General features: G+C 41.5%; 2 protein-coding genes across 3 annotated transcripts in view; both read left to right on the top strand.

Annotated features, from left to right (window-relative positions):
• Positions 1 to 11,248, top strand: part of tcn2 (transcobalamin II) — an 11,573-nt gene extending 325 nt beyond the window's left edge. The window contains exons 2-9 of the mRNA XM_049470359.1: positions 512 to 695; positions 888 to 1,057; positions 1,437 to 1,589; positions 1,803 to 1,975; positions 3,042 to 3,216; positions 3,460 to 3,640; positions 3,766 to 3,884; positions 10,987 to 11,248. Coding sequence (XP_049326316.1) covers positions 512 to 695; positions 888 to 1,057; positions 1,437 to 1,589; positions 1,803 to 1,975; positions 3,042 to 3,216; positions 3,460 to 3,640; positions 3,766 to 3,884; positions 10,987 to 11,048 — 1,217 coding nt within the window. The 3' untranslated portion in view covers positions 11,049 to 11,248. The remainder of the gene's footprint in view (positions 1 to 511; positions 696 to 887; positions 1,058 to 1,436; positions 1,590 to 1,802; positions 1,976 to 3,041; positions 3,217 to 3,459; positions 3,641 to 3,765; positions 3,885 to 10,986) is intronic.
• A 1,088-nt stretch (positions 11,249 to 12,336) lies between these two features.
• Positions 12,337 to 20,000, top strand: part of rabl6b (RAB, member RAS oncogene family-like 6b) — a 13,818-nt gene continuing 6,154 nt past the window's right edge. The window contains exons 1-11 of one of the 2 annotated variants that reach the window (XM_049470357.1): positions 12,337 to 12,473; positions 13,561 to 13,856; positions 14,697 to 14,831; positions 15,277 to 15,324; positions 15,738 to 15,767; positions 17,032 to 17,084; positions 17,276 to 17,367; positions 19,067 to 19,207; positions 19,316 to 19,421; positions 19,530 to 19,633; positions 19,738 to 20,000. The exon at positions 19,738 to 20,000 is cut by the window's right edge and continues 126 nt beyond it. In XM_049470357.1, the coding sequence (XP_049326314.1) occupies positions 13,724 to 13,856; positions 14,697 to 14,831; positions 15,277 to 15,324; positions 15,738 to 15,767; positions 17,032 to 17,084; positions 17,276 to 17,367; positions 19,067 to 19,207; positions 19,316 to 19,421; positions 19,530 to 19,633; positions 19,738 to 20,000 (1,105 nt within the window). In that variant the 5' untranslated portion in view covers positions 12,337 to 12,473; positions 13,561 to 13,723. The remainder of the gene's footprint in view (positions 12,474 to 13,560; positions 13,857 to 14,696; positions 14,832 to 15,276; positions 15,325 to 15,737; positions 15,768 to 17,031; positions 17,085 to 17,275; positions 17,368 to 19,066; positions 19,208 to 19,315; positions 19,422 to 19,529; positions 19,634 to 19,737) is intronic. The other variant, XM_049470358.1, reaches the window with a different exon arrangement.

Raw genomic sequence — 20,000 nt, forward strand, 5'->3', positions numbered from 1 at the left:
ATCTAACTATATACTTTGTCTGTACAGTTTATATACAGTCTGTGTATAGTCTGCATACATTATTTGTATAGTCTATATTCAGCTTGTCTGTGTACAGTCTATATACAGTATTTATTGTCTATATACGTTGTTTGTAGTCTATATACAGTATTTGTAGTCTATATGCTGTATAGTATGTGTGTGTGAATTTATTTGAAATGAATATTCAGGATCTGGAAGTTGTAAGAAGTTGCGTTCTAGTGTTTTATAAACCGGGTGATTCGGGTCAGAACGGGGACTTTGCTCTGGTTCTGGTCGGGTCTGGGTTTATGGACGGTCACATGGTCGTCAGTGCTGAGGCAGCAGCGGGTCAGGGGCAGGTTTAGCCACCTGTGTGGGCGGAGCTTCACTCCACTGGTTAATAGTAAAGTACTTTTGCATAACTACAGTATGTATACATATAATGCATAATATCATTTTTACATATTTGTAAATGACTCTCTGTATCTTGTCCTGCTCTCTGACCCGACAGCGCCGGATCATGACGAGCTCATCCTCCGGCTGAATAAAGATCTCCTGCGCTCCGTCGAGGAACCGGAAGCTCCGCCCAATCCCAGCGTCCACCTCGCCCTGCGTCTCTCCGCCCACCACAACCTCGCCATGGAGAACCAGCACCTGACCCGGCTGAAGACCCAACTCCACCAGAACCTCCAGAGGTACATCTCACTGTCCTCAGATATCAATCAAAACATCCCATAATATACCACTAATATACACTGATCAGCCAGAATATTAGAACCACTGGGTCATGCAGTCCACAACACTTCTGAACGTGTCCCATGATATCTGGCGCCAGTGTCCAGTCTCCGGTTCTGACTGTAATACCGGGTCCGGTCTTTGTGCTGCAGCTCGCTGGCGGCGGGTCAGGCGGTGACGGGTCAGCTGGCGCTGTACGTGCTGGCACTGAGGTCCTCCTGCCACGACCTGACCAGCCTCACCCTGAGCGACGGCGACGCCCCCGAACACCTGCTCAGCCACCTGAAGAGGCAGCTGGAGAGAGAGAAGGAGCACATAGCCTGTGAGTGTCTCTCGCCCCGAATTATCTCATCATCCTGTAACTGATTCCTGATCAGGTTTATCGTGTTTTATAGTGAATATATTTCCTGTAACTTTAGGAAACGTTGTTTTTGTTTAAGTAATAAACTGTTTTTTAGTCCTGAATTATATTTCGATTTTAATGGGAAATTTCAGGACTAACCCTGATCCTGCTGTAAAACTGATCCTAAATATAAACTAAAACTCCACTTTTAATTGCTGTTCTGTATTTTATCATTTGAACTGTTTTTTAGTTTCAGTCTGTTTGATCTTTGTGTTTAATATGAGAATTTACTGATTTATTTATTTGTATTTATTGTGATGTTAATAATATCTGTATTAAACCCCTCCTCTCCTCCCAGTAAGCCGCCGCCCCCTCACCACCTACTACCAGTACTCGCTGGGCATGCTGGCGCTGTGTGTGGGCGGAGTCAGGGTCAGCGCGCACGTCAGCCACAAACTGATCCACGCTGTCAATCACGGCCTGATCAAACATGGAGACTCCGCCCCCATCGGTGAGCTGACCCGGTCTGACCCGGTCCGGTTCTGCAGTTCTCTATATTTACATTCATAAAGAACTGTTACTGTATAACGTTAAATTCTGATTTATGATTATTGATTAATGATTATTGATTAATGATTATTGATTTAATGATTATTGATTAATGATTATTGATTTAATGATTATTGATTAATGATTATTGATTTATGATTATTGATTAATGCAGACTCGTATGCGATGGCGGCTCTGGCTCTGCAGTGTCTGAAGGAAGCAGGAACGTCGGTGAGGAACGAGGAGGATCTGGAGAAATCTCTCACCAACATCAAACAGAAGCTTCTGGACTCTCAGCGAGCCGACGGTCACCTCGGCAACCAGTTCAGCACCGGATTGGTCCTGCAGGTGAGTCTCACTCCGCCCAGAACTGATCTCAGCGCTCTGAGACCCAATCAAACATCATACATCCGCTGATCCGCTCCGGCCCGGTTCCCTGCTTTAATAAACCCAACTCAGCTTAAAGCTGAGAAACCAGAAAACTGTTCCGTTATTAACCGCCGGACCGTTACAGACCGTTACACACAGTGACCGTTACAGACCGTTACACACAGTGACCGTTACACACAGTGACTGTTACAGACCGTTACACACAGTGACTGTTACAGACCGTTACACACAGTGACCGTTACAGACCGTTACACACAGTGACCGTTACAGACCGTTACACACAGTGACCGTTACACACAGTGACCGTTATAGACCGTTACACACAGTGACTGTTACAGACCGTTACACACAGTGACCGTCACAGACCGTTACACACAGTGACCGTTACACACAGTGACCGTTACACACAGTGACCGTTATAGACCGTTACACACAGTGACCGTTACAGACCGTTACACACAGTGACCGTCACAGACCGTTACACAGTGACCGTCACAGACCGTTACACACAGTGACCGTCACAGACCGTTACACCCAGTGACCGTCACAGACCGTTACACACAGTGACCGTTACACACAGTGACCGTTATAGACCGTTACACACAGTGACCGTTATAGACCGTTACACACAGTGACCGTTACACACAGTGACCGTTATAGACCGTTACACACAGTGACCGTTATAGACCGTTACACACAGTGACCGTTACACACAGTGACCATTACACACAGTGACCGTTACAGACGTTACACACAGTGACCGTTACACACAGTGACCATTATAGACCGTTACACACAGTGACCGTTACACACAGTGACCGTTACACACAGTGACCGTTACAGACGTTACACACAGTGACCGTTACACACAGTGACCGTTACAGACGTTACACACAGTGACCGTTACACACAGTGACCGTTACACACCATTACAGTTACAGAGAAACGTAACGGAGGGGATTTGGAGGGTTCTGGTACTGTATGGGTTCTAGAAGATTCACGTTGGTTCCGCTCTGTTCTGCAGGCGCTGCAGGTGATTGGCGGAGGTGAGCTGCGATGCTCCGCCCCCATGGAGGCTCTCCGTTCCGACGCCAGGAGAGGGCGCTACCACAGCCCCATGGCCCTGTCCCAGACCCTGCCTGCCCTCCAGCAGCGCACCTATCTCCACCTGAGGGGCGGAGACTGCCGTAACGAGGACGGTACTGACCCCCGACACGCTCACCTGCGCCCCCTACAGGAACATCACCACTGACCATCAATTTATCCTGTTTATCTCTTCATTTACTTTACTGATTCATTTAGTTATTTTGCAATTCTGTCATTTTTAACAATCATAACGTCATTTTAATTCATTTATTAATTCAATATTAATTTATCAGAGTGTATATTTTATTATTTAACACTTCACATTTTGATTTCTGAATGATTTTGTTTCTGATCAGACTCTCTGGTTCTGGACGATGAGCCGGTGGTGGAGGTTCTGGCGGATCTGTCCCCGGTTCCGGTGCAGGTGGAGGTTCTGAAGGCTGACGGCTCGGCGGTGGAGTACCGGTTTGAGGTTCCGAGTGGATCCACACTGCTGGAGGTTCTGAAGCTGCTGCAGGATCATCAGATGGGCTTTACGTCAGTCTCTCTGATTATAGATTATCATTTATTAATTCAATATTAATTACTGTTATATAATCATTTATGTGAGAATGTGCTAAAAGATCTGTCTCGGGTTTTTGGTTCTGGTTCTGGTTCTGTAGGTTTGAGACGGAGAACAGTCTGTGGGGAAAGTTTCTGAGCCGAGTGAACGGAGAACAGGCCCGACAAACCGACCGCCGGTACTGGAACCTCTCTACTGACGGTACCAACCTGACCCAGGGTCAGTCTCACACACACACACACACACTATACACACACACTATACACACACACTATACACACACACACACTATACACACACACACACACACTATACACTCACACTATACACACACACTATACACACACACTATACACACACACTATACACACACACTATACACACACACTATACACACACACTATACACACACACTATACACACACACTATACACACACACACACTATACACACACACACTATACACACACACTATACACACACACTATACACACACACTATACACACACACACACTATACACACACACACACTATACACACACACTATACACACACACTATACACACTATACACACACACTATACACACACACTATACACACACACTATACACACACACTATACACTCACACTATACACACACACACACTATACACACACACACACTATACACACACACTATACACACACACTATACACACACACTATACACACACACTATACACACACACTATACACACACACACACTATACACACACACACACTATACACACACACTATACACACTATACACACACACTATACACACACACTATACACACACACTATACACTCACACTATACACACACACACACTATACACACACACACACTATACACACACACTATACACTCTATACACACACACACTATACACACACTATACACACACTATACACACACACACACTATACACACACACACACTATACACACACACTATACACACTATACACACACACTATACACACACACTATACACACTATACACACACACTATACACACACACACACTATACACACACTATACACACACACACACACACACACACTATACACACACACACACTATACACACACACTATACACACTATACACACACACTATACACACACACTATACACACACACACTATACACACACACTATACACACACACTATACACACACACACACACTATACACACACACACTATACACACACACTATACACACTATACACACACACACTATACACACACACTATACACACACACTATACACACACACACACACACACTATACACACACACTATACACACACACTATACACACACACACACACACACACTATACACACACACACACACTACACACACTATACACACACACTATACACACACACTATACACACACACACTATACACACACACACTATACACACACACACTATACACACACACACACACACTATACACACACACTATACACACACACACACTATACACACACACACTATACACACTATACACACACACTATACACACACACACTATACACACACACTATACACACACACACTATACACACACACTATACACACTATACACACACACTATACACACACACTATACACACACACTATACACACTATACACACACACTATACACACACACACACTATACACACACACTATACACACTATACACACACACTATACACACACACACTATACACACACACACTATACACACACACACATACACTATACACACACACTATACACACACACTATACACACACACACTATACACACACACACTATACACACACACACACACACTATACACACACACTATACACACACACACACTATACACACACACACTATACACACTATACACACACACTATACACACACACACTATACACACACACTATACACACACACACTATACACACACACTATACACACTATACACACACACTATACACACACACTATACACACACACTATACACACACACTATACACACTATACACACACACTATACACACACACACACTATACACACACACTATACACACTATACACACACACTATACACACACACTATACACACACACTATACACACACACTATACACACACACTATACACTCACACTATACACACACACACACTATACACACACACACACACTATACACACACACTATACACTCTATACACACACTATACACACACTATACACACACACACACTATACACACACACACTATACACACACACTATACACACTATACACACACACTATACACACACACTATACACACTATACACACACACTATACACACACACACACTATACACACACACTATACACACACACTATACACACACACACTATACACACACACTATACACACACACTATACACACACACTATACACACTATACACACACACTATACACACACACACACTATACACACTATACACACACACTATACACACACACACACACTATACACACACACACACTATACACACACACTATACACACACACACACTATACACACACACACTATACACACTATACACACACACTATACACACACACACACACTATACACACACACTATACACACTATACACACACACTATACACACTATACACACACACTATACACACACACACTATACACACTATACACACACACACACACACACTATACACACACACACACTATACACACACACTATACACACTATACACACACACACTATACACACACACTATACACACACACTATACACACACACACACACTATACACACACACACTATACACACACACTATACACACTATACACACACACACTATACACACACACTATACACACACACTATACACACACACACACACACACTATACACACACACTATACACACACACTATACACACACACTATACACACACACACACACACACACTATACACACACACACACTACACACACTATACACACACACTATACACACACACACTATACACACACACACTATACACACACACACACACACTATACACACACACTATACACACACACACACTATACACACACACACTATACACACACACACACACTATACACACACACACTATACACACACACACTATACACACACACTATACACACACACACTATACACACACACTATACACACACACACTATACACACACACTATACACACTATACACACACACTATACACACACACACACACTATACACACACACACTATACACACACACTATACACACTATACACACACACACTATACACACACACTATACACACACACTATACACACACACACACACACACTATACACACACACTATACACACACACTATACACACACACTATACACACACACACACACACACACTATACACACACACACACTACACACACTATACACACACACTATACACACACACACTATACACACACACACTATACACACACACACACACACTATACACACACACTATACACACACACACACTATACACACACACACTATACACACACACACACACTATACACACACACACTATACACACACACACTATACACACACACTATACACACACACACTATACACACACACTATACACACACACACTATACACACACACTATACACACTATACACACACACTATACACACACACTATACACACACACTATACACACACACACTATACACACTATACACACACACTATACACACACACTATACACACACACTATACACACACACACTATACACACACACACACACTATACACACACACTATACACACTATACACACACACTATACACACACACTATACACACACACACTATACACACACACTATACACACACACACTATACACACACACACTATACACACACACACTATACACACACACACTATACACACACACACTATACACACACACTATACACACTATACACACACACTATACACACACACTATACACACACACTATACACACACACTATACACACTATACACACACACTATACACACTATACACACACACTATACACACTATACACACACACACACACACTATACACACACACACACACACTATACACACACACTATACACACTATACACACACACTATACACACACACACTATACACACACACTATACACACACACACACTATACACACACACTATACACACACACTATACACACTATACACACACACACTATACACACACACACACTATACACACTATACACACACACTATACACACTATACACACACACTATACACACTATACACACACACACACACTATACACACACACACACACTATACACACACACTATACACACTATACACACACACTATACACACACACACTATACACACACACTATACACACACACTATACACACACACTATACACACTATACACACACACTATACACACACACTATACACACACACTATACACACTATACACACACACTATACACACTATACACACACACACACTATACACACACACACACTATACACACACACTATACACACTATACACACACACACACACTATACACACACACACACACACTATACACACACACTATACACACTATACACACACACACACACTATACACACACACACACACACACTATACACACACACTATACACACACACACACTATACACACACACTATACACACTATACACACACACTATACACACACACACTATACACACACACTATACACACTATACACACACACTATACACACACACTATACACACACACACTATACACACACACTATACACACACACACACTATACACACACACTATACACACACACACACTATACACACACTATACACACTATACACACACACTATACACACACACACACACACACACTATACACACACACACACACACACACACACACTATACACACACACACACTATACACACACACTACACACACACACACACTATACACACACACACACACTATACACACACACACACTATACACACACACACACTATACACACACACACACACTATACACACACACTATACACACTATACACACACACTATACACACACACTATACACACACACTATACACACACACACTATACACACACACTATACACACACACACACTATACACACACACACTATACACACACACTATACACACTATACACACACACTGTACACACACACACACACTATACACACACACTATACACACTATACACACACACTATACACACACACACTATACACACTATACACACACACACTATACACACTATACACACTATACACACACACACTATACACACACACACTATACACACTATACACACACACTATACACACACTATACACACACACACACTATACACACTATACACACACACACTATACACACACACTATACACACACACACTATACACACACACACTATACACACACACACTATACACACACACTATACACACACACTATACACACACACACTATACACACACACTATACACACACACACTATACACACTATACACACTATACACACACACACTATACACACTATACACACTATACACACACAATACACACTATACACACTATACACACACTATACACACTATACACACACACACACTATACACACACACTATACACACACACACTATACACACACACACTATACACACACACTATACACACACACTATACACACACACTATACACACACACACTATACACACACACACTATACACACACACACACTATACACACACTATACACACACACTATACACACACACTATACACACACACTATACACACACACACTATACACACACACTATACACACACACTATACACACACTATACACACACACACTATACACACTATACACACACACTATACACACACTATACACACACACACACTATACACACACACACTATACACACACACTATACACACACACACTATACACACACACACTATACACACACACACTATACACACACACTATACACACACACACTATACACACACACTATACACACACACACTATACACACTATACACACACTATACACACACTATACACACACACACACTATACACACACACTATACACACACACTATACACACACACTATACACACACACACTATACACACACACTACACACACACACTATACACACACACACACACTATACACACACACTACACACACACACTATACACACACACACACACTATACACACACACTATACACACACACACTATACACACTATACACACACACTATACACACACACACTATACACACACACTATACACACACACACTATACACACACACACTATACACACACACACTATACACACACACACTATACACACTATACACACACTATACACACACACACACTATACACACACACTATACACACTATACACACACTATACACACACACACACTATACACACACACACACTATACACACACACTATACACACACACACTATACACACACACACACTATACACACACACTATACACACACACACTATACACACACACTATACACACACTATACACACACACTATACACACACACACTATACACACACACTATACACACACACACTATACACACACACTATACACACACACACTATACACACACACACTATACACACACACACTATACACACACACTATACACACACTATACACACACACTATACACACACACTATACACACACACACACACACACACTATACACACACACACACACTATACACACACTATACACACACACACACACTATACACACACACTATACACACACACTATACACACACACACTATACACACACACACTATACACACACTATACACACACACTATACACACACACTATATACACACACACACTACATACACACACACACACACTACATACACACACACACACTACACACACACACACACACACACACTACACACACACACACACACACACACTACATACACACACACACACACTACACACACACACACACACACACTACATACACACACACAGTATTCCAGTGTAATTGTTTTTATTGCTGAACTGATTTGTCGGATTATTAATTATATAAAGATTTTTTCTGATTTGTTTTTCAGGGATGGAGGATTTTAATATTACAGCGAATCAGAAGATCACCATCAAAAACACGGGATATTGATCAGAGTGATCAGTGATCTATACGATTCCACCCAATATCTCACTATAATGGGTATAATAATTATATAATACTATAATCGCTGTAAAACTCAGAACTTAATTTTAATAAAATAAAACATTAAAGCTAACTGTGATATTTTCATAGATCTTCTTCTGTGTATATTTTTGGAATAACATGAATAAAGATGATGAAGAATATTATATATATTGTTTGAGTATTAATATAAAACTTAAGTGTTTATTGTGCCACTGTGCTTTTTTTAACAATAACAAATATATATAACTATGACTCTGATAACTCTGATTATAGATTATTACATCATTTATTAATTCAATATTAATTACTGTTATATAATAATTTATGAGAATGTGCTCACAGTTATGGACCTGACTTTTTTGTTTGTTTGTTTGTTTGTTTGTATTTTTTACAATAAATATATATAACCTTACTATTATGTTCATTTATCAGGAACAGTAATGGTGTTCTCTGGTCAGTTTGACCCACTGCATGTTTAATTATTTAAAAGAAACCAAAAATATAATCCTAAAAAGCAGTGTGAATATTTCATTTTGACTCCATTATTAATTATTCTACCAATATTTACTGCAATGCTGTTCTTTACCTCTTAATATGTAATGGTTCAGTAATTCACTCGTTTTTCATTAAAACATTTTCAAACTTCTTTTAATCTTTCACTACATTTTTACTTTTGAAAGCCCAACATATATAATACTGAAAAAAAATACTTTTAACTATTTTTTTCTTGATATTTAAACTTGAAAAAGGATCAATTTGACTCGTAACATAATAGGAGGTTTTCTTGCAAGGGACTTTTATTGTGACACATCACGGGGTGCTATTTCCTTTTTTAGCCACTTTCACGATTTCTGGGCGCCATCTATTCACATATTGTCTTTCTTGCTCCCTACACCCTACTGCCTACAGCTGAAGAGATTATTTAAAGTGCAGTTGGAAGAATGTTTCAGGAATAATTACTCTTTACAAACTGAAAAGTTGCCAGTTTATAATAAATTACTAGTTTTTTTTAAATAGAATAATAAAACTTACTAACATTAACATAAAACACTCTTATACAACCTTTCCTACATCAATAAATATAAATAAATATTACCCAGAATAAAGTGTAAAATAGATTAATATAAAATAGTTTAGTCAGTATTGTCATGAAAATTGTGAAATATGTATATTTTTATTGTTATTTAATATTTAAACTGGGTTTCAGGCTCTGGCCAGAAGAACTAGTGCCCTAGGTAGGGAGCGTGTAGGCCGTGTGGGACGCGCCCCTGATTTCCCCGTGTGGTTCTGTGCTGCGGTTCGGTGTGGTTCTGTGCGCTGTTGGGTTCGGCCGGTTCGGACGGGTCTGTTGATTTTAGTCCGGCGGATAAAATGAGCTGAAAATATGAAGTAAGTGATCCGCAGGTACCCGGCTGTACTCGCGCGCTGTAGCCGCAGCTGTTAGCTAAGCTAAGCTAAACTAGCCTTTAGCTTTCAGCTCTGAATCATCACCACTTTAATCACATCCTCTGCGCCTGTGATTATAATCAAAGAGCTGCTCACTGCACTGCAGCGGGGAGGGGGGGGGGGGGTAATAATGATAATGGAAGTGGTGATTTTATTGATGAGAATGATGTTGCTGATTGTAGTGATGTTGCTGATTGTAGTGAGGGGAGTGATGTCTGTGATTGTAGTGATGTTTGTGATTGTAGTGATGTTGCTGATTGTAGTGAGGGGAGTGATGTCTGTGATTGTAGTGAGGGGAGTGATGTCTGTGATTGTAGTGATGTTTGTGTTGGTAGTGATGTTGATTGTAGTGATGGGAGTGATGTTGGTGATTGTAGTGATGTTTGTGTTGGTAGTGATGTTGATTGTAGTGAGGGGAGTGATGTCTGTGATTGTAGTGATGTCTGTGATTGTAGTGATGTTTGTGTTGGTAGTGATGTTGATTGTAGTGAGGGGAGTGATGTTGGTGATTGTAGTGATGTTTGTGTTGGTAGTGATGTTGATTGTAGTGATGGGAGTGATGTCTGTGATTGTAGTGATGTTTGTGTTGGTAGTGATGTTGATTGTAGTGAGGGGAGTGATGTCTGTGATTGTAGTGATGTTTGTGTTGGTAGGGATGTTGATTGTAGTGAGGGGAGTGATGTCTGTGATTGTAGTGATGTTTGTGTTGGTAGGGATGTTGATTGTAGTGATGGGAGTGATGTTGGTGATTGTAGAAATAGTGATTGTGGTGATTATAATCTGACAGGGGTATATGTATTTTATTTTCTAATGGTTTAATGAAATGTAATTCTTCCTACTGCTGATTAAAATGCTAATCTAGTGTACATCATATGTAAATGGTACCAGGACTGTGTTTACTGGTTGGTCAGGGTTGGAACTGGTCCCAGTTCGTCCTCTGGAGCCTCCTGTTTCCGACTGAACCGGCTGGTGTTCTGGGTTCTGGTGCTGGTTCTGGTTCTGATGGTCTTTTCTTGTCTTTTCTTTGCAGGTTCTGGTATCGTAATCTAAAGAAGATTTTACCCAGAATTCCAAAGGAGCAGAGAAATGCTTGATCAGCGAATCCAGACCAGGATTTATATCTGTACGGTTCTGAGGCTGCAGTAGGAGCGGTTCTGGTCCGGGTTCTGGTCGGGGTTCGGGTTCGGGTCAGGATGCTGTCGGCTCTGAAGAAGCTGGTCGGTTCAGAACCGCCGGTTCCGCCGAGGGAGAAGAACATCCCGGCGGGTCTGCAGTCCATGAACCAGAGCCTCCAGAGACGCTTCGCTAAAGGAGTCCAATACAACAGTGAGATCCAGAACCTCACTCTCCCGCTAAAACCTCACATCTCCAATCAGAATAATATCAGTATTCAGATTAATAATAATTGTTATAATTCTATATATTATTAAGGGTCTCGACATGATTAATGTATAATACAGGATTAGAACCCTGGTTCCCTGTTTTTATATTTAATATGATTTTTTTTTTTTTTTTTGATGTTCTGTGTTTCTGTGACAGAACCTATACTCTCCCACGAGTTAATATTTCATTAATATTTAAAAAGATGTTTTTATATTATTCCAGGTATTTTTATGTTTTATTGCAGTTCTGATTTTGCCTATATTTTATAATTGTTTATTAATCAGCATCGCCATTAGCAAATATCAGTATGATCAATATAATCTCCCGCCCACAGATTCTGTATCTGTTTAATAATGAATTTCATTCAGTTCATAATTCATACCGACAGATTCTAATAATCACAGACTGAAATGATTATAATCAGATAATCTCTGAGAGGATATAATCTGATAATCTGCATCATCTGAGCTCTTTAGTCCCGCTGTGATCCTGCGGCTGCAGATCAGGACAGTCTGCTCTCCCAGAACCTCGGGACGTCCCGAATTCTGTCCTCTGTTTACACAGCCGTCCCGGTTCTAGGACACAAGGATTGAAACCAAGGATCGGATCTGGAGCAGTGCCACTTGATCTGTTAAACATGGTGGTGGTAGTGTTCTGTCGTGGGCGTGTCGGATCAGATACAGTTTTTTAGGCTGAATGTGGTGTTTTGGGTTGGTGGGCGGAGTTTGGAATGATCAGGTGGTTCTGTAACTCCGGTTCTGCTCTGGTTCTGTTTGTCCGTAGTGAAGATCGTGATCCGGGGCGACCGGAACACCGGGAAGAGCACGCTGTGGCAGCGGCTGCAGGGCGGGAAGTTTCAGGAGGAGTACATTCCCACTCAGGAGATCCAGGTCACCAGTATCCACTGGAACTACAAGAGTACGACCTTTAACACCACCACCAACATTTACTTTCCAAAATAAAAGTCTTAGGATACTTTTAAACATTAGTTCTGATGTAAATGATAATGACTGAATAATGAAACCAGTGATTAATATCACTGTGATTATCACTGATCAATGTATTTATTATTTTATTTGAGCCGATCATATCCGAGCTGCTGACGCTGGTTTGTGCCTCTTCTTCTTCACCTGTGATTATTATAATGTGATGTAGACACACGGCCAGGTAAACCCCGCCCCCTGCAGGCTGTGATTAGACTGCAGTAGATCAGTGTCTGAGTTAGTTTTGCTGTAAATTCAGTTTATTAGACCCCAGCAGTTTTATTAATATAATATTACTGAGTTTATTAGATTAATAATGTTAGTAATATTAATAATAATAGTGGTGTTAGATTGTGCTCAGTGCTCTGGTGTCTCTGCAGCTACAGACGACGTGGTGAAGGTGGAGGTTTGGGACGTTGTGGATAAAGGTGAGTTAAAAAAATGAATTAGCGTGTCTGGTGTAATAAATACAGTACTGTAACAGATATACGTTATATAGTGCTTTAGCATTATATAGCGCATTAGCATTATATAGTGCATTAGCATTATATAGTGCATTAGCATTATATAGTGCATTAGCATTATATAGTGCATTAGGATTATATAGTGCATTAGGATTATATAGCACATTAACTTTTATATTAGTTATTTTTTGTCATCCTTTAACCCTTTTTATGTTCTGAACGGAAAATGCTAAAACTTGCAGACTGCCCGCTGTCAATCAATCAGACTCATCAATCACTCCCTGTCCTGTCCTTCCCACACACACACACACACACACACACACACACCTGTGTGTATTAACGCTGTTTGTCTTGCTCTGTCCTGCTGCTCCACCCAGGCCAAAAAATTCCTCTTCCTGAAGGTGTAGGTGAGCTTCTCCTGCATGCGGACTGTAGACTGTAAATCAGAGATGCACCGAAATCAATCGTTTAGTCCGAAGCTGAAACCAAACAAAATGAATCATTTGGCCAAAAGCTTTTTTTATATTTATTGAAGTTTTACTCAGTTATAATATTTCAGCAAAATATTTACCTCAGCAGTGCTACATACATCACAAGTAAGAGAGAAAAGCAGAGTTTTGCTAAACTAAAAAACTACTAACTCTAAATTAGCAGAGCCTAACGTTACTATTGTAGCCCTGTACAGCTCGCCTCTTTCAGACGGAAAAAAGAGGCGGAGAGTGAAGAGGAGTGAACTGATACTGAGAGGGATTAGTGATTAGTGATGCTGAAAGTGAAATTTCACTGAATAGTTGCCGTTTTTGGGTCTGCGCTGTATGTAGCCATGGCAACACTGCAGTGTGGCTGTAAATAATTGAGTCATTGTTTGGGATGAATTAAGTCTTTTCAGTTGTTTCGGTGCATCTTTACTGTAGATTTTGGGGTTCTGGTTCTGTTTTTGTTTTTAATGGGTTGTGTTTTCTCCAGTGCGTCGTGTAAACTCTGCCCCTGTTTACTGGTTGTTGATTGGCTGCACCGGTAAATGCAGATATACCAGTACACAGATTCATATTAATTCTATTGATTATAACTATTATAATTTAATCTAACATGTAGTCTCCTCACTGTTTCTATTACTATAAATAATTCATCTGTGATTAAATAATCTGATACTGAAACTCAGAGTGTTTATTGCATTAATTAGGAATTAAACTATTTTTGAATGTATTTGATAATCTGATCATGTGATCTTTTTGTTTTGAGGACTGAGAGATAAAATAACTAAAAATGCACAACTGAATAACTGACTTCATAATTTATAATATAATTAATATAATTATATTTAATAATTTAATGTTCTCATGAGAAAAAAGTTAGGACACGCCCACATGTGTTACTATTAAAGTATGTAGAATTGTTTACACTGTTTTGTTTAGAGTAAAATGTCCTGCTTTATTTAGATCAAATCCAGACGTTATTTTGTGTCATGATGAAGACGGCATGCTCCTTTATTTATTTATTTGTTTGTTTGTTTGTTTGTGTTTCTGGTTTACTGTTGAACTGAATCTCGTGTTTACAGATAAAGTTTTATCAGTATTGGTAATAAACACTTTCTGTGGTTCTGTAATTTTCCGCTGACCCGGTTCTCCGAGCCGCTCCGGTTCTGACTGTGTTTGTTTTCATCTCCTGAAGGAAAGAGTAAGAAACGAGGCGACGCCCTGAAGCTGGAGAACGAACCACAGGAGGTAAAACTGGGGGTCTTTGATCCGGTTCTGATTCTGGATCAGCGCTGTTACACTGCTGTAGTCTGATTTATGAGGTTCTGTTGGTTGGTGATGGTGATATATATTTATATTATACTGAATATATATATATATCTGTAATGTGAGGAATGTGGAGGTTTGTGTGGTAACCGGTTCTATCGGGTTCTCCGCAGGCGGAGAGCGAGATTGCTCTGGACGCAGAGTTTCTGGACGTGTATAAAAACTGTAACGGGGTGATCATGATGTTCGACATCACCAAGCAGTGGTAAGATCCTCCTTTATCTCCTCATCCTGATCTGATCCTCAGTCTGATCTCCTCTGATCTCTGATCCTCAGTCTGATCCTCAGTCTGATCTCCTCTGATCCTCAGTCTGATCTCCTCTGATCCTCAGTCTGATCCTCAGTCTGATCTCCTCTGATCCTCAGTCTGATCCTCAGTCTGATCTCCTCTGATCCTCAGTCTGATCTTCAGTCTGATCTCCTCTGATCTTCAGTCTGATCTCCTCTGATCCTCAGTCTGATCTCCTCTGATCCTCAGTCTGATCCTCAGTCTGATCTCCTCTGATCCTCAGTCTGATCTCCTCTGATCCTCAGTCTGATCCTCAGTCTGATCTCCTCTGATCTTCAGTCTGATCTTCAGTCTGATCTTCAGTCTGATCTTCAGTCTGATCTAGTAAAGGTTCTACAGAGAAGATCTTCACACAACCAGTTTGTCCGGTGTTGGGTCAGTGTTTGGACCGTGTTTGGTCAGTGTTTGGATGGTGTTTGGTCAGTGTTTGGACGGTGTTTGGTCAGTGTTTGGACCGTGTTTGGTCAGTGTTTGGACCGTGTTTGGTCAGTGTTTGGATGGTGTTTGGTCAGTGTTTGGACGGTGTTTGGTCAGTGTTTGAACGGTGTTTGGTCAGTAAGTGTTTGGCCAATGTTGAGTCAGTGTTGGGTCAGTGTTGGAATGGTGTTTGGTCAGTAAGTGTTTGGTAGATTAATGTTTCTGTATGTGTAAACAGGACGTAGTTACAGTTTGTATAGTGTTGCTTCGTGTTGGGTCAGTGTTTGGTTAAGTGTTGGGTAAGTGTTGGGACGGTGTTTGGTCAGTAAGTGTTCATGTTTCTGTATGTTTAAACAGGACGTAGTTACAGTTTGTACAGTGTTGGGACAGTGTTTGGCCGGTGTTGGGTCAGTGTTTGGACAGTGTTTGGCCGGTGTTGGGTAAGTGTTGTGACGGTGTTTGGTCAGTAAGCGTTTTGGTAGATTAATGTTTCTGTATGTGTAAATAGGACGTAGGTACAGTTTGTACGGTGTTGGTTCATGTTGGGTCAGTGTTGAATCAGTGTTTGTGCGGTGTTGGGTAAGTATTGTGACGGTGTTTGGTCAGTAAGTGTTTGGTAGATTAATGTTTCTGTATGTGTAAATAGGACGTAGGTACAGTTTGTACGGTGTTGGTTCATGTTGGGTCAGTGTTGGATCAGTGTTTGTGCGGTGTTGGGTAAGTGTTGTGACGGTGTTTGGTCAGTAAGTGTTTGGTAGATTAATGTTTCTGTATGTGTAAATAGGACGTAGTTACAGTTTGTGCGATGTTGGTTCATGTTGGGTCAGTGTTGGATCAGTGTTTGGCCGGTGTTGGGTCAGTGTTGTGACGGTGTTTGGTCAGTAAGCGTTTGGTAGATTAATGTTTCTGTATGTGTAAATAGGACGTAGTTACAGTTTGTACGGTGTTGGTTCATGTTGGGTCAGTGTTGGATCAGTGTTTGTGCGGTGTTGGGTAAGTGTTGTGACAGTGTTTGGTCAGTGAGTGTTTGGTAGATTAATGTTTCTGTATGTGTAAATAGGACGTAGTTACAGTTTGTACGGTGTTGGTTCATGTTGGGTCAGTGTTGGATCAGTGTTTGTGCGGTGTTGGGTAAGTGTTGGGATGGTGTTTGGTCAGTAAGTGTTTGGTAGGTTAATGTTTCTGTATGTTTAAACAGGACGTACAGTTATATCCTGCGAGAGCTGCCCAGAGTTCCCACTCATGTTCCAGTCTGTGTTCTGGGAAATCACAGAGACATGGGGGAACACCGGGTCATCCTGCCTGATGACATCAGAGACTTTATCTCCGGCATGAACAGGTAGGAGATCTGAGCTTTGATCTTTATCTGCTGATGCTCCTCCGGAACAAAACCCTGTTCTTAATGTTTTGATGAATTAAGTGTTTATTGATGTTCTGATTGGATCAGACCGCTGGGCTCCTCCTACATCCACTACGCCGAGTCTTCCATGAAAAACGGCTTCGGACTGAAGTACCTCCACCGCTTCTTCAACATCCCCTTCCTGCAGCTTCAGGTACACCTGCAGGGGGACGGCAGGGAGACGGGGGGACGACGGGGGGACGGGGGGACTGCAGGGACAGGGTGAGGTCAGTGTTAATGTTTGGATGGTAACTGTGTGCAGAGAGAGACGTTGTTACGGCAGCTGGAGACCAATCAGCTGGACATGGACGCCACGCTGGAGGAGCTGACGGTCCAGCAGGAGACAGAGGACCAGAACTACGACATGTAAGAACATCCAGTTCCGGTTCTGGTTCTTTATCTGGGTTCTGGTTCTGGTTCTGAGGTTTGGGTCGGCCGTGTTGTAAAAGCTGTTTCTGATGTGTTTGCAGATTTTTGGAGATGATGGACAGTCGGTCTAAAGGCTGCGTCTCTCCCGGCGCTGATAACGGACAGAGCCCGTCCTCAGGCTCTCAGTCCCCCATGGTGGCGGCGGGTGGCAGCTCTACCGGCAGCTCCAGTCCGGGTACGCCGCAGCAGCCTGCCGGCCCGGCTCAGAGCCCTCAGTCCCCCTCCCCCTCTCCTCCACCCCTCCTCCCCTCCACCCAGACCCAGGAGAGACCCGCCCCCTCCCCGGCCCCTCCCACTGCTGCCC

This window comes from Astyanax mexicanus, chromosome 22 (genome assembly GCF_023375975.1).
Source record: "Astyanax mexicanus isolate ESR-SI-001 chromosome 22, AstMex3_surface, whole genome shotgun sequence".
NCBI classification, from domain to species: Eukaryota; Metazoa; Chordata; class Actinopteri; order Characiformes; family Acestrorhamphidae; genus Astyanax; species Astyanax mexicanus.